We start from the raw sequence: 26,224 nt of genomic DNA on the forward strand, positions 1-26,224 counted from the left end.
ACTCTCCACGCACCCAACATACCCATCAGGGGCCTGGGGATGGGATGAGCATGAGATTGGGGGTCGGGGAACTGACTCCCAGAGACCTCTGCATATCTGTCTGGCCCTTGCAGAGAGCTCCAGGTACACAGATGTGCAAACACACTAGCTTAGACTCAGAAAAACCCGAGCATACCCATGCATGCACACACACATACACACACACACACACACACACACACACACACACACACTCACACACAATCTTGCTTTATCTCTCTTTCTTACAAATGCACACACACTGTCTTGTAACACCAAATATCTCTCACACACACACACACACACACACACGCACACACACACACACTGACATATGAGGGCTCACCCTGAGTCTCACACACATACACTATGCACACATAGTCCCATGTAGCTCCATAGACACAAACAGACACATGCTAGCACACCCGTGTTCTCATGCTCTGGATGTCATGCTAAGTCATCCAATCAGCCCTAGGGGAATGGTCGGACTCTGCTATGACATGAGGGGCCCAGAGGAGACTGGAGAACCTGTCAGGCTCCAGAGTGTGGGGCAAGGGTGAGGGGGGTGACTGAAGCCCCATCTTTCAGCCTGGCAGCCAGTGAAGGAGAAGCAGGAGCAGGCCATGAGGAATGTGACGGCAATGATGGTGTCCCAGCCAGGGGGCACAGGAGGAGAGACACATGGAGTGTCCACATATGGGGGGCCTGACAAGTCACTCACGACACACGTGGCAGATGTGCTGTCCTCAGTGGTGGTTGTCAAGGTCTCTGCTGAACTCGCTGCGATGCTCTGGGCTGGGGCCGAGCGCCCAGACTGCTTGGTGGTGGCCTCTGCCTCCAGCTCTGCTGGGAGCCGAGGTCCAGCCGAGGTTCCATGGGCCTCGGGCAGCTGAGGGAGCAGAACCAGTGCGCTCTCTCGGGAGGCGGTCCTGGCCGAGACGCGGCTCAGGGGATAGGATGTAGGCACCAGTGGCACTGTGCCAGCCCAGGGGACGTCAGCCTCAGGTGCCAAGGTAGCAAGAGTGTGGGCCACAGCAGGTGTGAGTTCTGTGGGCCCCCCCTGGGCAGAGCCATGTATCCTGGTGGGCAGAGACACTTGCTTGGACAGGATGGCCATCTTCTCTGCGGTGCTTTTTTGTGGGGCAACAGATACTGTGGAGGCTGCCCCCTCAGCCATGGCCACGACTCCAGAGGCTGGCAATGTGGCTCCCAGAAACAGGCCTGGTGCCGTGCCTACTGCCTGAGGGGTTATGTGATGGGGCAGGTCTACCTGGCCCACAGCGGGGGTGAGAGGAGGTGCTGAGCTGAGTGTCTGAGCAGGTGGAGTTGTGGCCATAGGGGGAGATGTGGCCTGCTGCTGCGGGAGCAGAGGGGTGGTGACAGAACCCTTGGACCCGGGCGTGGCCACTGGGGCAGATGTGCCCACCTTGGCCAAGGGCAGGCTGGTATCGAGAGGCAGGCCAGAGAGGAGCTGGTGTGGCCGAGTTGAGTCCAGAGACACGAAGGGTGTGACCCCCAGCCCGTGAGCAACTGTGGACTGGCTGGTGGCAGCTGGAGTCTTTAGGGGCGGAGCTGGAAGCCTGGTGGCTGTGGTGGTGTGCCAGGCAGGGTGGAGTGGGGCAGTGGGGAAGGGGCTTGGAAGTGAGGATGGTGGGATACCCAGGGGCTGGTCGGGCCCAGGTTGCTTCTCTGTCGGTGGCTCCGTCTCTACTCTCTTGGTTGCCAGAGGACTAACAGGAACCTGTTCTGCTTCTGTTCTAGCCTCAGCCATGGGGCTGCTGGGACTAGAAACGCTCTGGGCCTGTATGGGCTGAGGGATCCCTGTCCTGTTCGTGGCTTCTGTTATTGCAGGTGTCAGCAAAGCCTTGTGGGATCCCAAGGAAGTGAGGGGCCTGGAGGTCACTGCAGGGGAAGCCACAGGTCTGGAGGGGGAACTTGCAGGCAACTCTAGGCTTGGGAAGGGCTGGAGGGGCGTGGTCTTAATAGTCAAGGAGCCAGGGCCTGGGACCGTCACAGCTTTGGTCATGAGTGGGAAGCGAGGTGCAGGGGGTGACCGGGAGGAGACTGTGATGTTGGGGCTCCCTGCAAAGGTCAGAGTCACCCTAGTCGTCTTCATAGCACTTGGTCCTATGCTAGGTGTGGGAGTCTGCTGCAAAAGGGAGAGGGATGAGGATTCTGGGGCAGGGGAGGTGGCCAGGTGGCTGGCAGTCACTCCCTTGCTGGCCGGGGCCTCTGTGGGGTGGACAGGGAGGTTAGATGCAGTGACCTCCAGCGGCTGCTGCAGAGTGGGCTGTGTGGGGCCTGGAGACAGCATTGGCCCCTGAGTAGCTACCAGGGGTGGGTTCAGGGCTGTGGTGAGTGGGGCAGCTGGAGTGAGCGCTGGCTTGTGGGAGGGGGCCCCGGGAGCTTCCTGTGGAAACTGCAGCTCCTTGTCACTGGGAGTGGGCAGCTCTTGACTGGGAGGCAGGGTCTCATTGCCAAGAGGTTCTGTGGGACCCAAAACCATGGGCTCCACACCTGGGGCAGAGAGAAAAGAAGCTCAGAAGTGCCTGTTGCCCCCCGGGAGTCTTCACTGGGCAGGGATGTAAAAAAAAAACAGGGCTCTGGAACCAGCGATTCAGGTGAACATGGGGGAAGGCAGCTTCCAACGTCCAGCCAGGCTGCCTGACCAACCCAGGGGCCTCTGCCGCATGGCACTGGATGACTCCCAGAAGTCAGCAGGTCTGGACTCTGCCCCATACTTGAGCTTGGATTCAAGTCCAAAGTCCAACCTTGGACTCTTGCCCCAAAACCTGAGCTCAGAGCCAACAGACCTCAGGCCTAAGTTTGTCTGTACCATGTTCCTACTGCCTGATCCCAAGCCAGTCCCTTCCCCACTCTGGGCTTCATTTTTCTCTCTGTACCATAGGGAGAATGGACTGAATGAGGTCCCTGCCTACTCCAGGGTCTCTTCCAGAGGCCCCAATACTGATGCTGCTTCTTTAGGGCCCTGGGGGCTCTGGGCATGATTGGTCAAGGCGACTGTGGAGATTTACAAGAAATCTGAGTGGGGCGGGGGGGATGAGAAATCTAGGCCACTCACAGTCCTCCAGGTAGACACATCTCTGTGTGACTTCATCCAGGACCTTGGGGGTGGGGCATGCAGGTACACAGCCTTCTACCCTGAGGACAGAGCAGGGAGCCAGTTAGCAGTCTGAAATATGAAGGGCATCGTCTCTTTTCACTAGGATTGAGCACCGCTTCATCCCTCCTTATGGCACACATGACATGAACCTCCAGAGACACTGTGTACAGGAGCACATATACCCAAACATGCATGTTGCACACTTTTGCACACACCTTCTCCTCAGACCAAGAGGGAAACACGAAAAAGGCCTGGTTATGCACATACTTGTGCACACACTCACACATGCTCACAAGTGTCTGCATTTAGGCACATTGTTACGCCAGCAAGACTCGAAAGCATTCACACAGAATGTCAAAACATCAGCGCATACACCTTCACGCACACACAGCTGCACCAACATCCAGACACATGCATCTCACATACATGCACATACACACAGCTGTGTAGAGCCCACAGACACACACAGGGCCCAGCTCTATGCACATCATGCACAAATCAATATTCACACATACCCGTGTAAGTCAGGTTTGCTCTGATACGCACGTCCCCATACACACGGCACACGAAACATGCATTCACAAGTATGTGGAAGCACACACATACACCTCAGGACGTGCTCATGCCTATGCCGTCAGACTACATGCCCATTTACACGTGTGTGTGCTCAAACCAGTGATGTACACACCTTGACTCCATACCCCCTCACCTGGGCACATCCTGGCAGCTAGCTGCCTGTGGGTCCCGGCAGGTTCGGAAGCAGGGGCTGGCACAAGCATCGTAGTGCCACTCACAGATGGGGTAGGCAGCCCCTGAGGGCTTGGCATCTGGAAAGGCAACCCGCCCCAAGTGCTGAGACTGAGTGAGACTGGGCACCAGCTCAGGGTCAGGTGACAGAACACAGAGGTAATCCTAGCTCAGCCCATCCCCACCCTGCTCCATGGAAGAGACAAATGGACGCATGTAGGAAAAGTAAAGAAAAATAAAATAAGACAGCATATACTAAAATAAAAGTCAACCTAAGGGGAAGTTTGTATTCCTGAGAGTCAGGGTCGGTGCCTGGGGGATCTTTGGGATAGGGCTCTGGGAGTTTGGTGTAGGGGCTAAGAAGCCCAGGGCAGGGCATTATAGAGCAGGCAGTTGTAGCTGGGCTTTGAGGGTTAGCCAAAGAGAAGGCTGGGACCTCTGATGTCCCCATAAGGCTGCTCTGCCCCTCTGGGACCTTGATGGCCAGGCTTGCTCTGCACCCCTGGGACCTTGGTGGCTATTAATAGTAATAATAACAAAACCAACAGCACCAAATATGACATTCAACATCTCACAAGTATTTCCCCACAATAATCCTGTGACGTAGCACTATCTTTACCCCCATTTTATGGGTGAGGAAACTGAGGCACACAAGATGCTGGGAAAATTAAACTCTCCCAGAAGAGATTTCCTCAGAAAACGTCCTGTGGCCAGTGTGACAGATGAGGAAACCTCAGAGGAAGTCTGGGCAAAGGGGGACTCAGAGGCAGACAAGACCCCAGACCACCTTAGCAGAAGTGACTGGTCTCTGAAACCATGGCTTGAGCAGGAAGATGTGGGTGGGATCTGCAACAGGCCAGAGGGAGCAACCCCTTTCCGAATCCCTTTTCCCACACTGCTGATGACTGTGGAGAAAATCTGCTTTTCTAAGATCCTTAAGACCTGAACTGAGAACTTACATTTGGGGAGCACCTACTATAAGCCAGGCCCAGAGCAAAACCCACGAGATGCAATCAATCCTCACAACAATTTTATGAGGCAAATATTCCCATTGTACAGGGTTGGATGGTGGGGAGCTGTCCTCCAAGTGCCAAGAACTAGGGTCAGGATTTGAACCCAAGGCTGTCTGGCTTCAAAGCCTGCGTTCATTCCACTCTGTCTTCCAGAAAGGGACACAAGCTCTGCCATTACAGCCAGTGATGAATCTGTCCTGGGTGGGGTTCATTGGTGGACTCTACAGATGACCGCTGAATGTAACAACAAGCTGGCCCAGGCCTGGTTTGTAGGGGAGGTGATAAATGAGGAGGCTGGCTGGAGATACATTTATGCATGTATGTAAATGGATCCATTCATGTGGCATGAGGTGCCCTCACAGACACAAACATACATGTCCACATGCAGGACACAGAGGTCTGCCTGAAGTGGTAGAGAAATTGTGATCACTTCCTCCAGGGATTAGGCAGTGATCAAGCATTTGGGGGCAGACCCACCTGGCAGGGGGATGGCAAAGGTCTGGAACCTATCTGTCTCCGCTAGAAAGGGTGTGGAGCTGCCCCATTACTGCCACGGGGGAGAGGGAGACTGCTGGATCCTCAGCCTGGTGCCCCAGGGGGCAGTCTTTGAAAGCACAGGGCCAGCATGTGTCCCCATCAGCAAGAAACCTGAGCCAGTGGGCTACGCAAGCTGTGGCCAGGAGCACTTCTTGCCTCCCTTCCACAAAGGCTGCCCTATTTTTAGACCATGTAATCGGCCTGTGGGTGTAGGCAGGACCCAGGAAGCTGGCTGGGCCCCGAGCCCCACTGCCCACAGGCTCCCTAGGCCATCAACATGGAGGTTGGGCCACATCCCATCTCAGGGGCAGCACCCAAGGGTGGTCTCCCTGAGCCAGGAGAGTGGGAATTCTGCCTCTTGAGGGTGATTGGAAGGGTGTGGTGCGAGAGGGTGGGAAGGGCAGTCTGATGAGGGGCTGAGGGTGATGGCAGGGGGGACACCTACCTAGAAGGCGGAAGAACGTGCCCCGGCGGAACACCTCTGTGTGCTCATACAGCCGCAGGACCAGCGTGGGCCCCAACACATAAAGGAAGGACCCAGGCTCTGCCAGTGACTCTAGGGCCACTAGGCCTGCCTGCCACGTCCCCCGGTGCAGTGAGAAGGAGGCATGGTGGTGGAAGGCAACATTGCCCTGCCACTTAGCCAGCTCCACAGACCCATTGGCTGTGACATGGAGGAAGAAGTTGGGTCTGTCCGCTGCCTCCAGGGATACCACGTCCGGGTCTGCAAAGAGCCAGGTGGGTAAAGTGAGCACAGAGACGGGTCCATATGGGGTGCAGAACCTCAGAGACTCAGGACAGCAACACGCCCTGTGGATTAGCTGGGCCCTGCTCCTCCATGCCTGCCCACCGACTTCCGCCTGCTGGCTGCCCCTCTGTGCACACCACCTCTCCCTGAGGGAAGTGGAAGGTTAGAGAAGCTGCCAGCTGCCAAACCTCGGGGAGGTGTCTTCCTCCCACCTTCCTTCCCTCCTCCCTCCTTTCTTCCTCTGCAAACATTTTGAGGACACTCTGTGTGCCAGGAGAAATTCTAAATGCTAGGGATGCAGCAGGGAATAGACTGACAGAAACGGCCACCCCGGAGGAGTCACATTCTATTGGCCAGGCTGGGGTTTGGGGATTTGCCAGGTTTCAGGGACCCCACCTCGGTCCTGCTTCACACAGAATCCCAGATGGTCAGAGCTGGCAGACTGAGGGGTATGTCGAGTCCAAGCCACAGATGGGAAAATAGTGAACCCGAGAGGAGAAGGGGCTTGCTCTGAGCCCTACGATTGGTCTCTGCTGTCCTCTCTCCTGTGTCCACAAAGGCCCAGTTCTAGAAAGTAGGGCTTGTTTCTGGGTGGATAACCCCCTGCACAGGGCCCTGCAGGTTTTGTCAGCCCCCAGATCCACAAGCAGGTGTCCAGGAGTCCCGGCCCGCCACAGCCGGCTGCCTTGTGGGCTAGTGACTTGACGTGCCTAGGCTCTTGTGAGGGATAAACAATACAGTGTATGTGAAAGACCTAGCGTGGGGCTTCGTGTGTCTTCCCTTCCCGCCCATGTAGCTCCTGTTACACCTCCCTGAGCAGCTGTGAGAAGACAGGAGGCACATGGACGAAGGATTCATCGTTAACAGTAATAACAACAACTGCTATGTACCAATGACTATGTGCCAGACACAACGCTAAGCAAGCCCTCTACCTGCTGGTTTATTAAATTCCAAGAGCGCCCTGGGAGGTGGCAAATTCATTCATTCAGCAGCTCATGTTTTCTGAGGGCCCTTCATGTGCCAGGCACTGTTCTAGGCACAACGGGGAAAAGAAAAAACAAACCAACAAAAATCCCTGCCGGGATGGAGCTTATATTCAAGTGGGAGGAGGACAAACATAATAAACAAGTAAAATCTATAATAGGTTAGAAGGAGATGATATTGTTATTCCCATTTTACAGATGAGGAAAGCGAGGCCCAGAGTCACACCGATGGTGGACGAGGGAGGCAGGATTAGGAGCCCAGGCAGGCTAAGGCCAGAGCCCAGGATCTTAACCTCTGCACCGTCAGCCCCAGGGATGGGATCCAGGAGCTGGCACAGGGCAGCACAGAGGGGTAGGGTGCTGTGTTCCAGCCCAGCCCTGTTCACGTTCTCGGCGTGACCTCAGGCAAGGCACTTTACCTCTCGGGGACTTGCCCTCCTTCTTTTTGAAGGCTGCTCTCAGCCTAGATCAAAGTTCTCAACCATTTAAGTCCTCTTAACAGAGGAGAGGCTGGAACGCAGACCCTGAGGTAAAAAGTCTTGTGTTTTACCTGAAGCATTCAAGTGACTTCTACCTCCCAGTCGCTAAATTTTATTTCTTTTTACATCTGTGTTTGGGAGGCAGCATGGCACAGCAGTTCAGATGAAGTACTGGCTGCTGTCACTAACGAGTGACGCACCTTTGGGTGAATTTCCTAACTTCTCTGGGCCGCAGTTCTCGCATCTGTAACTTGAGAAAACAACAGCACCGTACCTCCTAAAACTGCCCTGAGGTCTAAATGAGTTGGTGTCTAGGAAGCACCGAGAATAGTGTCCAGCGCATGGTAAGTGCTACAGCAGGGTGAGCTACTATTATTAATAAATAAGGAACCTCCTCCCTAAATCTTCAAGTCAAATTGACCCTCCCCGGTGACACACCAGGCTATGACTTATGTCCCTTTAATATATTCTACAGGACATCAAAACTCCCAAGAGTGACAGGCTCAGGCCTGAATGATTGCTGAGTCTTCCCCTCTGTGACTTTTTCTGCTCTCCATTTCTTCCCATCATAATCTTTTCCATCATTCAAGGCCCAGTTCAAAGGACACTTCCATGCCGCCGCCCCAGATCTCACCTAGAAGGCACATTCTCTTCTGCTGTCCAGTACCCTGGGTACAGTATAAGGGAAGGAGCACAGGATAGGGTAGGTGTGGGGACCTGGGTCCTTACTGGGCCCTGCTCCCACCTGCCCAGGAGACCCAGGCCTGACTGAGGTGGAGGCTGGGCTTCACAGCCTCTTCACTCTGGGGAATCCTGTCCACAGTGATGTTCTTCAAAGACAGGCTACCCTGGGGTTCTGCTTAACATGCCCATAAAACCACTGGAAAATCATCGCCCCCTCTGGACTTCTTACTGGACTAACATATTAAATGGAGAACAGAAAATGCCCACTAAGTAGATGACCTACTGCACCTAGAAGGTTGTAAGACACCCTTCTTTAAATAGGACCACACACGGACCTGGGGATTAGGAACGTTTAGGGAGGGAGTGCTCTCTTTTGGGTGGTGGTGGGTGGCCCAGTCCCAGGCTTCCTTGTCCGGTGACGTGATTCCTCTTGGCACCTCCTACTGTACCCCTGGCTCACACCCCCATGAACATCACCCACAGCTGTGCCTGGGGCTGGGCAGGAGCTGGAGTGTCTCTCTCCTCCTGAAAGCCCTTCCATGGCTTCCCCCTGCCCTCAGAATAAAAACCCAGCTCCTGAGCCCAGCTTACAAGTCCCTCTCTGGCTTCTTCCCACCCCTCAAGGGAACACCACTTACTCTAAGAAGCCTCTCCTGACTCCCCAAGACTGCTTTAGGGGCTCCTCCCAAGTGTTCCCACAGACATTGTTAACTGCCTTTGATCATGTCATGTCTGTCTCCTGGATGGGACTGTGGACTTCTGGTGGGCAGGAATGTGTCTTTTCCATCCCTGATGCCCCAGCACCCAGCTCTGTGTCTGGCCTGGGAATAGGACCCAGTGAAAGGGAGGGAGGGCATGAGGAAGGGAGGCAAGGATGAGGGTGTGGGGAAAGGTTCTCCTAACTAGATAAACAGCAGACCCTGAGAATCTGAGAACTTAAATCCTTAGATTGGGATGGACTCTCTGAGAAGCATCTTGGTTCATGGCGTCAGCTGATGCCAGGACAGGCTGCATGGACCATCCCTGTGGTTGGGAAGATACTGACTAGATGGGGCCAGCAGGATGCGGGGGTAGAAATGCTGATCACAGTGACCGTGCACACTGGGACACACACAAATGGCCAAAGAAAAGACTTCCTAGCACTGGTTCATCTGAGGCCTTGGCTGGCCCAGGGCCCAGCAAAAATACCATCCAGGGGTCTCTCTGCACCAGGCAAGATTCCTGCCACTCCTCAAACATTACCGAACTCCTAAGGGAGGGCAATGCCCGCTATAGCTAAGCTTGTCCGGTCTGCAGACCTTCTGAGACCTGGGAGGCTGCAGCTGGTTCCAGGTGTGTCCCAGTCTGTGTAACCTGCCAGACCAGAATTCAGGATCGTAACCTGAGCAAATCAAGAGCCTGCGCCTCCATTCACAGAAGAAAGCCCCCTGGAGTCATCAGCCAGCTCCCCTCTGGCACTTGAAGTCTATCCAGTCTCAAGGATGGAAGGGAAGGGAAGAGGAAGAGAAGGAGAAGCAGGAAAAGATGGGGGTGGAGAGGGAAGAAGAGGAGGAGGAGGAGGAGAGGGGAAAGAGGACTGAGGGCAGGAAGGAGGGGAGGAGGAGAGGGAGAGGAGGTAGTAGTTGTCGCCACCAGGGTTTTCTGGAGTACGACAGGCAATGACGTAAAGCAAGGTACAAAGGTACATCAGGACCTTGGCCTCCCTGTTTTTTCCAGGGAGAAGAGGGAAGGCACCTCTTTGAAGAGACTAACAGCCTGACCCAAAAGGCTGTCTCAACTGGGAAAGGGGCACCTGTCCAAGCCCCACTTTTCTTCAGCTACTGCAGATTGCTTAGGGCCTCAACATCCTCCCCTCCTCTGGCAACTGCCTCCCTCCACCAAGGGGCGGGGTGGGGTTAGAGATAGGCCTTACCGTGAGCCTTGGCCTTGTACAGTGCAGCTGTCAGCAGGAAGTTCACAATGTCCCCTGGAGCCACGTCCTCTGCACTCACTAGGACTATGGCACCGCCTGCAGCCTTGGTGGCCACCAGGACACTGCCACCTGCCAAGCTGGCCAGTTGGTAGGGACCCTTACCTAGTGCTGGAGAGAAGGGGCCCAGTCGTGAGCCCTGCCCCCCTGGGCCTTTGCCCACCTCCCATCCTGCCAAAGGTGGAGAAAAGAGAGGGTGCAAGAGAGCTACTCTTGGTCGCTTCCCTCACCCCGGATCCCAGGGAGCTCGATTCCACAAGAAGGGAAGTAAACTCCAGGCTGTCAGTCCCTGATGGGAAATACCCCTCTGCACAGTGCCTGAACAATTTCACAAGAAGCCTGAGAACAAGGCCGCCCATGGGAGACCTCTGCCCACCTACCACCACCAAATGTCTCTCCGTGAGCCGGTCCCACAGCCACTGCTCTATTCAGGGTCATCTCTGATACTTAACATCAGACCTGGTCTCTGCCCACACAAGGCCTGAGGGAAGGCCAGGAAGTATTGGGCTCAACATTAGTGTTTACCTACTTATCTCAAAGTGTCATTTTTGTGTCTCTTAGGTGCCTACAGTTGTTGGTAGAGGTTGGAAAGGGCCATGGGGTTTCCTAGACAACTGGCAATAATCTTATAACCAACTTCCCTGCCTCTGGTGTGTCCTTTGGCTTCCAGTGCTGCCTCCCCACAGGTGTCTGAGTCACTTTTCTAGTCACACTCCCTGCTGGGACTCATCCATGGCTCCCCATTGCCGTCAGGATAGAATCCAAGAGCCCAGATTGAATTCAGGGACCCCCGCCTACCTCCTCACACCCTTGCCCGGCCACACTGAACTTCTCTGGCTCATCCTTGAAAAAGCCGTGCTGTGTTCTACCTCATGCCTCTCCTCATGCTGTCCTGCCCACTCAGAATAGTCCTCCCTGTTTTGTGCCTGGCAAACGCCTACTCAACCTTTGGGGCCCAGCTCAAATGTCACCTCCTTGGCGAAGCTCTCCCTGCACCCTCTCCCGCCACACACAAACGTCATCCCTCCTCCTCTGCGCTCCCCCAGCCCTCGGAGTAAGGCACACACTGATCACAGCTCTTATGATGAGGCTCATGATGGAGGGTCCATGTCTGTCTCCTGGACCGGATGGGAAATAGGCAGCACTGTGCTACTAAATGCCTGACAATAAGCTTTCAAACAAACAAACAAAACCCCAATCTGTAGCGTTCGCTGATTTCCATGGCGTGAATACTCATGCCAGTGGTCAGTTTCAAACTACGGACTGAATGTGGAGTTAGGAGTACACAGTGGTTTTAGAGAGCCAGCATGGGCCAACACGCTACTGTGACAGGCCTCATTGACCACTGATTCCCCAACACCCAGCAAGGGCCTGGACCAGAGAAAATGTTGGTAGAAGAGCAGAGCAAGGAATGGATGGGTGGGTGGGTGAGTGGGTGGAGGATGCTAGAAACAGCTTGTCCTTTGCCAGTTACTGCCACCGAAAATGCCACAGAAGAGAGAAAACTCTGCTCAGAGCTGTCTTGCTGAAATGTCTTTGCCTGATGTCAGACAGACCTTGCCTGTCCCAGGGACTGCAATTCTCCTATTTCAGATTCATTCCTATAAAGAAAGATTCCTCATAGCCAGGAGGAAGCCCCTGGCCATCAGGAGTCCCTAAGGGCTAACATTTTGGAGGGCCTGTAGTCACTGCACTATCATGCTTTACTCTGGTCCAGCTCTCCTCTCGCAGACCCCCTGACTGGTATCCTGGTCTCTAGTCTGTCCCCCTCAATTTCACTTGCTATACTCTGCCAGCGGGACAGACCAAAATCTGATAATGCAGGAAACTGAGGACAAAGCCTTGGACCTATACCCACACAGGCCTGCTCATGGCATGGTACCTGGAGAGAATGGAGCTGGGCCCAGAAGTCAAATGTGAATGATACCAAGGACCTGAGAAGCATCTAACTCTGCCAAGATCTGACTTCCCACCCCATTGCCCATGACCCTAGTGATGAAACTGAGTAATGAGCTCTAATGCTGGACATTAACCTTCCTTGGGTCTTTAGTCATGACCTGTGTTTTCACCCTACCTAATGCAGAAGTTGGAGCATATCTTGGTACCCTGGGACCTTGGCTAAATTTGAAGATGAATCTGACAGTCTAAGCCAAGCTATAGGTTTTGCTCCAGTCATCCTCAGAAAGAGCAGTTTGAACTTGCCTTTGCCACTCAAAACTTCAGGAGACCCAAGACAATATTCCATGGGCCTGATGAACTAGACTGTGAAGGCCACAGGGTGGCACACTGTGCAAATGGGGTTTTAACTTCCTGGTGAAGCTATCCTGGGTGAGAACAACTCCTGGGAAGCTGGCCCAGCCTGGACTATGGACAAAGGCCACAGGAACTTCTACAGACAGAATTCCAGGGCATCCCTGTGGTCTCTGCACTGTCTGGGTTCTCCCTGCATGGTGGGGATCCCCCCCTGCCCCATGTCACAGCTCTTCTGGGGCCAGCGGGGCCTCAGGATGGCTGATGCTGTTATGGCATCAGGGCAGGGCTGGCAGTGGCTCAGCCCCCCAGACTCCACCTGGGGAAGACGGGCTTACCTTTGTTAAAGAAGTCACAGTCATACGCTGAAAGAGAGAGAAAAGACTTTTTGAGAAACCTGGAACAGATGGACAGAGCCATGGCCCCTAGCAATCCCAGCTGTCCCAGATTTAGCTTGCCTCCCAAACTCCAAGATTTAGGCATGGTCACTGGATTCATATATCTTAAGGTGTAGGAAATACCATGGCTCCTTTCTGTACCCCCAGCACAAAGCTCAAAACCTGGCCTAGAGTAGGCACTCAGCATGCATCGAATGAATGAATGAATGAATGAATGAATGTTGGACAGAATGGTGTGTTTTGTGTGGCCCCAAAGGGCAAGGTTAGAATCAAGAAGTGGAAACTCCAATAAGAAATGTTATAGCAGGTCCTGGAGGAATACAAGCACAAGGTACAAATTGGTATTTCAAGAACCTTGGGTAGAAGGGAACCAGGGGCCTCTAAGATCCAAGGCTTCTTCAGGTCCCTGGGTGTAGTTTCCATCAGGTTTTGACAAGCTCTTCCAAGTGTGTGCTCAGCGCACCCTCTAGTGGCCCAGCCCAGCACCACAGCCTATTGCCCTGGGACCTGAGACATGGATTCTTTAGTCCATTGGGGTAAACTGGGGACCTTGCAGGGGTACCTAAAGCCAGAAGCAAGGCCATGAGGAACCACTTGGGTAAGCTGAGGAGGATTCTCCCTCGCTTGTGGGCATGGTCTGAAGAGAGCCACCAACTCCACTGCATTTGGCATTGACCTCTAGAAAGAGCACTAGCAGTTAGATTGACCCACCATGTGGTTATGGGAAAGTACTCACTTTTCCTCACTTGTTGACTCAGAAGAATGAACTAGAGAATTAGATCTCAGAGTCTCTGGTTTCAAGTGTGTACCAGGTCTGGGGGAGATAGTCTGGAAAAGTCAGACCTGAGTTCAAATTCTATCTCTCTCACTCTTCAACTGTGCATACTGGGACAAGTTACTCAACCTTTCTGAAATTTAATGCCCTACTTTATAAGATGGGACCACCACTAGTATCTGCCCCATAGATTTGTGAGGTCTGGACTAGGGTAAGGCAAATGCTTACCTTGGGTGCAAAATGTAAGAGGGCGTCAAAAATCTCAGTAATTAAGATATATAGTATTTTAACACACTGTTTAAAAATTTTTGAAGTTAATGCAAAAATACCCACGATAAACAAAATATCAAAAATTTTAAATAAGGACAGGATAAATGACAATGCCTTGCCGAGCCACACTGGATCCTGAGGCAGAAGGGAAAATCAATAATATTGATCCTGTCATTACTTAAAACTTTGACTTTTTGTTCACCAAAGCCGAAGAGAGTTTTGCATTAAGTTTGAGTTTTTAAAACAATTACCTTAAAACGTGATTTATCTCCATTACTGAGATCTTGGTGCCCCTTAAATCTTGTGTCCCAGGTGAGGTGTCCTTTACTTCACTCTAGCCCTAAAGATTAAGTGAGTTAACGCGGAGATGGCTCAGGGCCTGGCACACAGCAGATACTTGTAAATATGTGTTCCCTTCTCTTTCAAGAAGGATTTTTACCTGAGGAATAGAGGGAGGACCACTGAGCATCCACAGAGCATCTGCAGTGGGAGGGTCCAGAGGAAGATGGACAGATAAAAGGGAGGCCAAAGGTGGATTCTGTTCCATCTTCTTCCTAGGGTCATCCTGCCTGGAGCTCTCAGGGCTCAGGACATGCCGGCCCCATGTCCCCATAAAAAATGGCAGCGACCTCAGTAATAGCATAGAGCACTGTGCCAAGGGCTTTACATGTGTTATCTCACTGACAGCTCACAGCACCCTGCAAGGCAGGTATGGTTCCCTCAGCCCTCAACTACGAGTCAGAGTGTGAAGAACATGCCCCAGGTCACCCTACTTGGTGACCGCTAACCCAAGAGAGTCTGGCCCCAGGGCTTGTGTAATAACCACTGCACCCCAAAGTGAGGCATAAAGGCACCAGGAAGATCACTGGTGTGCAGGAACAAATAATAAAAAATAAGTTAATGAATAATTTAACTTTCTACATATTTTATTTAATTTTTAAAATATTCACTTTTATATCTGCTGTATGACATACATTTACACTACTAACAGTTTATTTATGTACATGCATGTATGTATATGTATGCATGCATGCTGGAAATATTTTTACAGGATAGGAGCAGACAGCCCAGGGCGTTTGCAGACCACCATTGCGCTAAATAAACTGATGTCTTGTGCTGTCTCTGATGGGGCCTGTGTGTATTAGCTGACAAAGGGCTTTTACATTCACTATCCCATTTGATCCTCACAATGAAGCTGGTGGGGCAGGTCTATTCCTACTTTACAGATGAGAAAATTGAGCCCTCGAGAGGCTGAATGACTTGTTAAGGCTATTTGCAAATGGTTAAGGCCACACAGCTTGCAAATGGCAGCTGTGGGTCTGAAACCCGGGGCTCCTCACTCCTCTGGTAGAGTGGGTAAGGGCACAGGTCTGCAGCCAGACCATCTGAAGATGAGCCCTGGATTGACCACTAACCTATGTGACCTTGAGCATGTTACTTAATCTCTGCCTCTGTCTAACCTGCTCCCCAACTGTAAAACAGGAATAAATGGTCCTACTTCATAGGGTTTTGTAAAAATTCAATGAAAGATACAGGCAAACCTGTATCCAGCTGAGGAGGATGCGCCTGGAACATACCAAGTACTCAATAAACACTAGCCACTAGAGAGTGATGGCGCCCCACAGGCCTGCCCACAGAGGGGTCCCCACTCCCTACCTTGGCTGATTGGTCTGGGTACTCACGGCAGAGGTGTGGGGTCCTCCAGTCCACAGCCACCCCATGCTGACAGCACTGGTGGGCATAGGCAGACACGCTGGCACAGAAACACTCACAGTCACCACCCCGGTTGCACCCACATGTGTCTGTCAGGCAGTTTGAGTAAAACCAAGTGACATCGACCTAAGGGAGGTCAGAAGTCAGAGGTCAGAGGACAGCTCCTGAATGTTAGCTCTTCAGCTTCTCAACCAATGCCACTTAGCCTTAGGGAGTGGTACAAACATGAAGGGGCCACAGGGCAGGGCGAGCTGCCCGGGTGGGGTGAGGGCAGACAGGTGGCCAACTCAGAAGGAAACAACTCCATGGCCCAGACAGATCCTACTTTTGAGAACTGGGCTCTCACCTTCCCCAGGCCTATGCTATTGGATCCAGGGTCTAAGGATGTGGCTGAGAAAAAGATGTGGGGTATGAACTCCCAGCCAAGGCCAGAGACAATCAAGGCCAGCCCGACAGCAGCCTTGAAAGCCCTGGAGGGGACCATGCGAAGCTAAGCACCAGCTCCCCTCTGTCTCCTCTGAGGGCAGAACAGGCAGCGGGCCGATGCCACAGCATAACGGGTTTTTGTTCACTGTTCAGAAGGACTTCCTCCTCAGAGCCAGATTGAGATAGGTTTGAAAAAGGCATGGAAGGGGTGTGTGGGTGGCTCAGTCCATTGAGCATCTCACTCTTGATTTCGGCTCAGGTCATGATCTCATGGTTTGGTTTGTGGGACTGAGTCCTGTGTGGGGTTCTGTGCTGAGCCTGCTTGGGATTCTCTCTCTCCTCTCTCTGCCCCTCTCCTACTTGTGTACATGTGCATGCACACACACCCTCTCTTTCTCTCTCTCTCTCAACAATAAAAAAATATTCTCTCTCTCTCTCTCAAAATAAATAAACAAAAAGAAAATTCTCTCTCTCTCTCCATCTGCCCCTCTCCCACTCTCTTTCTCAAAATAAAAGAGGGGCATGGAAGCTGTTTCTCTGGCTGTCTGTCCTGGGTCATTCTGGGAATCTGGGAAAACAGGGCAGACTCATCTGAGCTAGCTGGAGGCAGGGAATTGACAGAGGTGGATCTCCTTTCTAGACCTGAGGTGCCTCTTCTGAGGCATGGGTTGTGGAGTCGGGGGTTCTGAGAGCGGAAGGGATCCCGGGAAGGTGGGGGAGGGAATCAGGAGTGTTGAGGCTGGGGTCCACTCACCACAGGGTGGCAGGTCTCAAACACCTCACTGAGCAGAATGCTGCACTCCTTTCTGGCAAACGGTTCCCGGAGAGGATTCAGGACACATGTGTCCCAGGGATCAAGGGTATCTGGGCACTGAGAGGCAAAGACACGTCTGTTGATCCCCCTACCCCCACAATGCCTTATTGCCTGGTGTGGTGGACAAACTCCTAGACTGACTCCCATGGTCCCTGACTCCTGAGGTTCAAGCCCTTGTATAATCCCCTCTCCTTGAGTGTGGGAAGGACTTATGAAGGCTTCAAGCTGAAAAAAGAAGGCTAAGGTGATGGGATGGACACGGTTATGTGTATGTGATTGCATTTTTATGTTACATAAGATGGAGAGCCCATATCTCTGGAGCCTCTCTTTTGCTGGCTGTGAGGAAGCATGCGACCGTGTTGGGGAATCTCACATGACCAGAATGGTGAGTGGTCTTTAGGAGCCGAGGGTCCTCTCTAGCCAACAGCTAGCAAAACCACTGAAGCTCTCCGTTCTATGGCTGCAAGGAACTGAATGCTACTGACAACCCCCCAGCAGGTGGGGAAGGAGATACCTCCCTAGTTGAACATCCAGATGAGAGCTCAGCCCTGGCTGACACCTTGGTAGCAGGTGATACCCTAAGCAAAGAACCGAGTCAAGCCGTGCCCTGACTCTTGACCCACAGAAACCGAGATAATATATGTGTGTGGTTAAATGCTGCCAAATCTGTAGTAATGTTGTTACACAGCTATAGATAACTAATAACTAATACAGACTTCCCCAATGTCTGACAAGCCTCCTCCATCAGGCCTACATTGTCACATAACACACCCCCCCCCCCCCACCGGCCCAGGATATGCCAAAGGATTATCGAGAGAAGAGCAGCAGTAGGGGATCAGAGGAGGGGAGCAATACAAGTTAGTCACCCTCTCTGCTTCTTTTAAATGGGAGTGGGCTAGAGCACACCCTTCTGAGACTATGAGAACAGCCTTGTCCCACCTCAGGATTATACTGAGGACTATGCCCTGACCCCAAGCTACATAAGCTCACCTTCGTCTATTACCCAACAGAGAATTAGGGACCTAAAATGACCCAGTCCGAGAAAGGCAAATATGTAACACTCATATCACCGCTGTCTGCTGCTGTACTCATGGCAGACATAACTAATCAACCACAGTTCTCCTTCTAGTTGAGCCTGACACAAGTCTTAGGTATTTCTCAGCATAGCTTCCTAGGCAACCTCTTCTGGCTGATCAAAGCTGTCATGATAAGTCAAATCCAGTCACCATCCCTCTCCTGGCATAGCTCCTTCACAGAGGATGACAGAGAAGATGGAACTTAGTCAAGGTCAACCAGCAAGTCACTGGATGACCCAAGACAAGAACCTAGGTCTCCTGCTCTGAGTTCAGTGCTATTTAGCTCCATAGCTCACAGCTTGGGCACCTCAGCCATCTCTCAACCTGCAGGGACACCCTCCTCATTTCTGCCTCTGTTAAAGTTGTCCTCCCTCTCAGAGGCTTTCTCTCTGATACATGCATCTTTCCAAATATGGCCTATCCTTTAAGTACCACCGTACTCCCACCTCCTTCAGCAAGCCTCTGATTGCCTCAGTCCACATGTGTCTCTCTTGGATTCTCCTCTGGGCCAGACCTAGTGCCAGGCACTGGGGACACAGAAGATGTGTAAAATGGTCATGCTTCAATAAGCCTTATCTTCCCTGGCAGGTGGTCATGTCTCCTAAGACAAAGACTTTGTCTCCTTTGCAGCCCCTACCCTCCTGCCAGGGCTTGATCTGGAACACACATGCAGCTCGATTTGTGAGGTGGGTGGTATGTGTCCTCGGGCCGCAGAGTCTAAGGCTGGGGATGCTGGGTCAGAGGCTGGTGGAGCAGTTGCAGGAGCAGCCTCACCGAGGAGCAGTCTCTGACTGGGGTTCCCTCGGTGCTGGCCAGGGCCCATCTGAGTGAAGGAGTAAGCCAGCCTAGGGAGGCTTTACCTCAACTGCAGCCCAACTGCTGCCAAACTCCTGGGGGTTAGTTAACTCTAAATTCTCCGGAGTCCTCATCTCATTGATGGTTTTTAAGTCAAAGTTCCCACAGAGTCCAGCCAGCTGGCCCTGAAAGAAGAGAGAACACGACAGTCACCTGCAGGAACACCAGGGATGAACCACTGGAAGAGGAGTCACCATGAGCCCAGGAATCTGTCATGGACCCAGAAGCAACTTCTGCAGTCACAATGTAAAGAGGGATAGGAGAAGAGTCAGGGGAGAAGGGCACAGAGTGGGGTGTAGGCAGATAGGACAGGAGACATGATGCTCCTGGCTCCTCAGTGAGGGTATAGTTCATGCAAGGATGCCCAAGGTCTGGATCAGCCCCAGACAGGAGCAGAGGGCCCTGTGAGGGTCACTGCTCGTGCAACTACCTGCCATTGTGGCCCAGCCTGGACGTGCACTGTGGTTCTTTGGTCCCATAAGAGGGTGATGTGTTCCCTTGGGAAATGCACCAATGTGAAAAACCCTGCTTGCCAGGTGTGGACCTCCTGCTTCTCATCCAGGAAGCTCTCAGGACTCTAGGGGGACAGAGACAGTCATTCCTGTGGCCTGAGTGTCCCCCAAAACCTGGGTCAGTGGGGCCCAGATCTAAGTCATTGTCCAGTCCCAGGAAATCATGCCTCCCTCATGCCCTGACATTGACCTCTGTGTTCTTGACTCTGACCAAGGAATTCAATCTGGGATGCTGACTCAACGGCTCCAAGAGAAACTGCTGTGGTAAGGAAACCAGTCCCCAGCCCTCTTCTGCCCCTGGCCCCTGTTAACATACAAATCGTTCGTACAACCTTAACCTGCACCAGGCCTTACAGGATTTCCTGAGTCATCATCAAAGATAATGAGTGAGTTCCCAACGTTGATGGAAATAAACTTCCTGCAGATGATGCCAGAGCTGTAGCAGTCTACGTTCTCTACAATCACAGAAAAACTGAAATCCGATGTGCTCTGAGAAGAAAATAAGTCAGTTCATCAAGCCAGGGAGGGAAAAGATCCTGTAGACAGGCACAGAGGTAGCGGGACATGGACTCTGAGGTGGTTTTCAATCCACTTCTACTTCTTATTAACTGTGTGACTTTGGGAAACTTACTTCAGTTCTCCAAAGGTCAATTTCATGTAGTCACTCTCCAAAAAGTATCGGATGGATGGATGGATGGATGAATGAATGAATTTATAAGAGGATGACTGGTGCTGACAGGGGTGAGGGACAGGGGTACTATCTTATATCCATTGATGATAGTAGTGAAGCCTTTTTGGAGGGCACTTTTCAAGCACTGTGTACAGCTTTTTATAGCATTTCTGCTTACAAGAGTCTAGAGACACATCCACAAAAGTATTCATTGAGCATTTAAATATCAGCAACAACCTAAATGCCCATCAATGGGGGGATAATAAAACAAACTAGAGCATGTCCTCTCTGTAGAATTTTACAGAAAGAAGAAAGGAGTATGTACTGACTGCATGAGATCATGACTAAGGTATGTTCTGTTAAGTGAATAGAGCAAATTGTAGAATTCTATCCACATAAACTAAACCAAGTACATGTGTGCATGTGTATATGTGTGTGTGTCTGTCTTGTGGAAAGTGATCTTGCAGGATTCACATCTGACTGTGATGAGCAGGGAATGAGAACAGAAGAGGTGTGAAGGGAAACACTCATTTCTAACACATGCTTCTATATTGTTTTAAATGCCCGTGAAAAGCAAGCATTACCTTTGAAATTTTAAAATTAAAATGGGTATAATCTGTCTCAGAGTTACAGAAATCATGTGAAAGACCCCAGTACAATGCTCCTTCATAGATAAGACTCATTCCATAGAAGGTTTGTCATTATTATTATTACTCTTACTATTATATAGTGTGACAGGCCCTTAGCAAAACCAAGGTCCCCTGAGAGTGTTGCTGGCACTCTCCCATCTGCCCTGTTGGTACCGCTCTTCTCCTTCTGGAGGGGATCCTGCTTCTACTATGCCCCTCACCCTACATCACCATCCCTTTTTTATTGCATAAGCTGACAGCTTTAGCATGTGACTCCTTAAGCACACCAAATGTCCCATCATATTTCTTGGTTCACACCTGACACCAGCTCTGCTACTGCCTAGATGTGTGATCTCAGGCAAGACACCTGACTTCCCTAAGCCCAAGTTGCTGCACCTATAACATGGGGCAAATATATTCTACCTCATAGGGTTGATACGAGAATTAAGTAAAATAATCCTCAAAATTGGCTCAGGAGACCACCAGGCATATAATAAAAGTTTAGAAAACATAAGCTCTTACTACAGATAGAAAAACCATTGGGACCCAATGGGGCAAGGCTATAATGGTGAGTGGACATGCAGTGGGCTATTTCATGCCTGGTGAGCTCTGTCTAGCTCTGAACCTGCTCCTCAGCACTTCTTTCAGTTGCTAGCTAGCCATACCCCCAGGCTTAGATCCCTCCACCCACCTAATTGTGCAACAGACTGGAGTCTAGAATATCACCGTGCCTGACAGGTCCTCAGCCTCAGATGCCCTGGGTCCCCATAGCGCCAGCCCATCAGACACCTCCAGGAGCTCACCTTGACCAGGTGCACTTTGCATGCCCCCACAAAGTCAAACGGGAGCCCATCAAACGTGCGGTAGTGCCGGTCGCCATAGGCCGTGCAGGTGGAAGCACAGGGGTGGAGAGCGCACTGGAATGAGCCCCGCTGGCACACACTGAAACACATGTGCCCAGACCAGCTCGCAGGGCACCCCCCACACACACACATACACTCTGAATACCCACGACAGAGCCATTGCCTGTAGAGTTCCCACTATGTGCCTCTGGGCTATGGGGTCACAAACACCAGCAACCTTCAACAGAAGCCTGCCGGTCACAAACTCACATTCATGTAAACATTTACAGAAACACCCCCCCAAATTTCCATCTATACATACACTTGTATATACACAAACATCCCTAAATAACACACAAACACGCAACATGAGTATGAACATGGTGGAAGGGGAATGCTAGACTGTACTCATGATCATGCTTCTCATATCCATCCTCATCCCCAGCCAAAAGCATAGTGTGAACAGTACCCTCACTTACCAGGTATGGCAGGGAGACATGACCTGGTCCCCAGGGAAATATTCCTTCCCCTTCCAAGTGCATGGGCAATCCTCTGGCAGGAAACATGCATCCCCGTGTCTGAGCAAGCTGTAGGGACACAGCGAGCAGGTGGTCAGGAAAGCACCCTTCCCATATCTGCCATCTATGGAAGACCCTGCATCCACGTGGATACCATGGGGCGGTTCTTAGCATTTATGCCAAAGAAACTGACCATGTACCCAACTATCATCCTGCTGCTGCCCAGTGGGGCAACTGGAAAAGCCAGAGACAGACTTGGCCCACGTCAGAAGCCTCTGCTATCCATCAGGAAGCAAGGCTCAGTTCTACTAGCCGCATCCCCCCGGCCAGGCTAGACGCCAGTTGCCTCTTAGGCACTAGCTGTATATTAATAAACAGATCATGAATGTGGGCATTGACCCTCTTACTCCAGTTGCTCATGGGACAACCAGTAGACCTGCACTGAAAGAAATGTTAGTGGAAGTTTTTCAGGAAGATGGAAACTCAGATCCACATGAAGAAATGAACAGCTCCAAAAATGGAAAATATGGTGAAAGACAACTTTAGGAATTATTTCTTAATTTCTTTAAAAGATAATTGAGGGGCGCCTGGGTGGCTCAGTCGGTTAAGCGTCCGACTTCAGCTCAGGTCACAATCTCACGGTCCATGAGTTCGAGCCCTGCGTCGGGCTCTGGGCTGATGATGGCCCAGAGCCTGGAGCCTGCTTCTGATTCTGTGTCTCCCTCTCTCTCTCTGACCCTCCCCTGTTCATGCTCTGCCCCTCTCTGTCTCAAAAATAAATAAACGTTAAAAAAAATAAAATAAAGTAAAAAATAAAAGATAATTGAGCATTTAGAGCAAGGTTAATGTCAATGAATTGTGTGGTGTATAATATATGTAGAAGTAAAATGCATGACAATAACAGCACAAAGGATAAGGAGTAAGTAAATGAAAGTATACTGGTGTAAATACTCTATATAAAGTGATAAAATATTAATTCACAGTAGATTGATAAATGAAACATGCGTATTATAATCTCTAGAAAAACACAAAAAATAAAAATGCCAAGATATATAGTTAAAATGAAGTAAAAGAAATAAAATAGAATATTAAAAATACGTAGCCCCCAAAAAGGAAAGAAAAGATGGGGAAAAAAAAACAATAGAACAGACAGATAACAAAGAACAAGATGGTAGTATTAAATCCAATCCAATTACATTAAATCCAAATGTATTTCTCACTTCGATTCAAAGTGAGAAATTGTAACATTGGCTAAAAAAGCAAGACCCAACTATATTTTGTTTACAAAAGACACAATTGAAGTAAAAGCACAGATACGTTAAAGGTAAAATTCCAGGAAAAAATACCATGCAAACATCAGTTATAAGAAAGATGGAGTGGCTTTATTAACATCAGACAAAGCAGACTTCAGGCCAAGTAGCATTAACAGCAACAGGAGGAATATGTCATGGCAACGGAAGAGACCATTTATTAAGAGAACACATCAATCCTAAATGGGCATGCACCAAGCAACAGAGCTTTAAAAGCAGAAGCAAAAACGCATAGAACTAAATAAGGAGAAAGAGACAAATCCACAGTTATAATTGGAAATCTCAACACTCCACTCCATTAGTGATAGAACAAAAAATTCTTCAAAGATGTAGGAGATGTGAAAAATCGGACATTGCTCTTAACCTAATCGACAATTTAAAAACTCTATACAGAACAAGATGGAGTCACTCATGTCAAGCAGTGGCCTGTGTCAAACAACGACAGTAGCAGGTAAGGGCATTGCAGCCAAGACCAGATATCACCAAGACCAGCACCAGCTTATGACACACTCAGAACTGATAGCCAGCAGACACAGAGATCTGCAAAGCCCCAAGACTGATTAAATCCCTTTAAAAAGGGAGGATTTTTGCAGCAAACTGTCAGACTCCTCAGACACTGACCCCTCTTCAAAAAGGCACCTGCTGCCAAAGGTTCTGCCTGATTGATCTCCGAACAGAACAGAGATCGTTCACTGCTTGAACATAATAAGCAGTAAACGCGAACAGTTGATCTGGACCAGACCTAGGCCTTATCTCAACTGTGTGTCTGACTTAGCGTTTGTTTTATTACCTTCCTACCCTTATTCCATCTTGTTTGTTGTGTGACTTGTCTTGTGCTTTGCTTTGTGTGACATGTATGAAGCCAAGTTAAACACATGAGTTAAACACATGTCATTGAGTTTGGAATACTGAGCCTGCTTTATAATTATGCTAACCTTGCTTTATGACTGAATAAAGCTCACATTGTGGAAAGACACAACTCATGTGTGTGCCTTCGTAGTGTGCTCATGACACTCTATATCCAGTCACAGCAAAGTGCACGTTATTTTCAAGCATTCATGGAAGGTTCACCCAGACAACTATATTCTGGACCATAAAAACTCAGTAAATTTCAGAGGTTTGAAATCATACAAAGTATAGTATCTGATCACAGTGAAACTAAATTAGAAATCAGGAACAAACAAATATAAAAAAAAAACTCCAAACATTTCAAAATTTTGTAACATTTCTAAATAACTCATGGGTCAAAAAAGAAATCACAAAGGAAATAGAAAAGATTACAACAAAAATAATAAAAACATGTTATATCAAAATTTTTAGAGTGAGCTAAGGCATTGCTTACAGAGAAATTTATAGCTTTAAATGCTTATATTAGAAATAACAAAACATTACAATAAAAGATCTCAAATAGAAATATAAGAGCAAGTTAAATCCAAAGTAAGTAGTAAGAAGGAAATAATAAAGATAAGAGCAGAAATCAGTGAAATAGAAAACAGAAAAACAATAGAAAAAAAATCAATGAAACCAGAGTAGTTCTTCGAAAACATCAATGAAACTGACAACCCCCTACCTAGACCGGATGGTACAAAAAAGGAAAAAATCCAATTACCAATATCTGGAAAAAGAGAAAACATCACTGCAGATCCTACAGATATTAAAAGGAAAATAAAGAAATACTTTTATGATGTAAAGTCCATAAATTTGACAACTTAGATGGAAGGAACAACAAAGACATCAAATACCTATGAACAAATTCAATGGCACATGTCCAAAACCTTTCCATGAAAACTATGAAACACTGCCGAGAGAAATTAAAGAACATCCAGAAAATGGGATAATGCCATATTTATGCACTGAAGGACTCACTAGTGCGAAGACATCAGCTCTCATCAAACCGACTTCTAGATGCAACACAAAACCAATTAAAATCCCAGAGGCTTTTCTGTAGAAATTCCCAAGCTAATCCTAAATTTACATGGGAATGCAAAGACCTAGAAGTGTCCACATCTTTGAAAAAGAATAAAGTTGGAGCACTATCACTTTCTGATTTCAAGACTTACTATATAGCTTCAGAAATCAAAAACGGTGTGATACAGGCCTAAAGACAGACAAACAGGGGCACCGGGGCGGCTGTCGGTTGAATGTCCAACTTTGACTCAGGTCATGATCTCACAGTTTGTGAGTTCAACCCCCACATTGGACTCACTGCTGTCAAGGCGAAGCCTGCTTCAAATTCTCTGTCCCCCTCACTCTCTTCCCCTCCCCCGCTCATGCTCTCTCTCAAAAATAAATAAACATTAAAAAAATGTAAAGAGAAACAAATAGATCAATGGTACAGAATAGAGAGTCCTGAAATAGACCCACATTTATACAGTCAATTGATTTTTTAACAAAGGTACTAAAGCATTCAATAGGGAGAGAAAAGTCTTTTATTAAAATGGAGCTAGAACCACTCGATATCCATCAGAAAAAATAAAATGAAACTTGACTCCATTTTACAATATAGAATCATTTCAGATAGGTTATAGAATCAAATGTAAAAGCTAAAATTGTAAAGCTACAAAGGGAAAACATTGGAGAATGTCTTTGTGACCTTAGAGTTGCAATTACTTAGGACACAGAGAACACTGATCATAAAGAAAAAAATGATAAATTAAAATCAAAATTTAAAACTTCTGCTCATAATCAATTTTTAGACATCTTAATATACATTAAGTAAAAAAAAATAACCACGGACAAGGAGAAAATATTGGCAATGTATATATTTGATAAGGAAAGAACTTCTACAACTTAAAGAAAATAGTCAACCAGATAAGAAATGGGCAAAAGACTTGAGTGGAGACTTCACAAAGGAAAATATATGG

At 49.5% G+C, this 26,224-nt stretch overlaps 1 protein-coding gene across 1 annotated transcript in view; it reads right to left on the reverse strand.

Annotated features, from left to right (window-relative positions):
* OTOG (otogelin) overlaps positions 1-26,224 on the reverse strand; it is a 91,504-nt gene that overhangs the window by 29,596 nt on the left and 35,684 nt on the right. Inside the window, exons 24-36 of the mRNA XM_040495750.1 lie at positions 22,012-22,119; positions 21,494-21,632; positions 19,746-19,880; positions 19,310-19,456; positions 18,885-19,004; positions 16,889-17,005; positions 15,678-15,834; positions 12,891-12,917; positions 10,246-10,413; positions 5,885-6,163; positions 3,852-3,969; positions 3,101-3,180; positions 740-2,535 (exon numbers count right to left, since the gene is read on the reverse strand). Of these exons, the coding sequence (XP_040351684.1) occupies positions 740-2,535; positions 3,101-3,180; positions 3,852-3,969; positions 5,885-6,163; positions 10,246-10,413; positions 12,891-12,917; positions 15,678-15,834; positions 16,889-17,005; positions 18,885-19,004; positions 19,310-19,456; positions 19,746-19,880; positions 21,494-21,632; positions 22,012-22,119 (3,391 nt within the window). The remainder of the gene's footprint in view (positions 1-739; positions 2,536-3,100; positions 3,181-3,851; positions 3,970-5,884; positions 6,164-10,245; positions 10,414-12,890; positions 12,918-15,677; positions 15,835-16,888; positions 17,006-18,884; positions 19,005-19,309; positions 19,457-19,745; positions 19,881-21,493; positions 21,633-22,011; positions 22,120-26,224) is intronic.

Source organism: Herpailurus yagouaroundi, unplaced genomic scaffold, assembly GCF_014898765.1.
Source record: "Herpailurus yagouaroundi ecotype Mexico unplaced genomic scaffold, PumYag 187, whole genome shotgun sequence".
Taxonomy (NCBI): domain Eukaryota; kingdom Metazoa; phylum Chordata; class Mammalia; order Carnivora; family Felidae; genus Herpailurus; species Herpailurus yagouaroundi.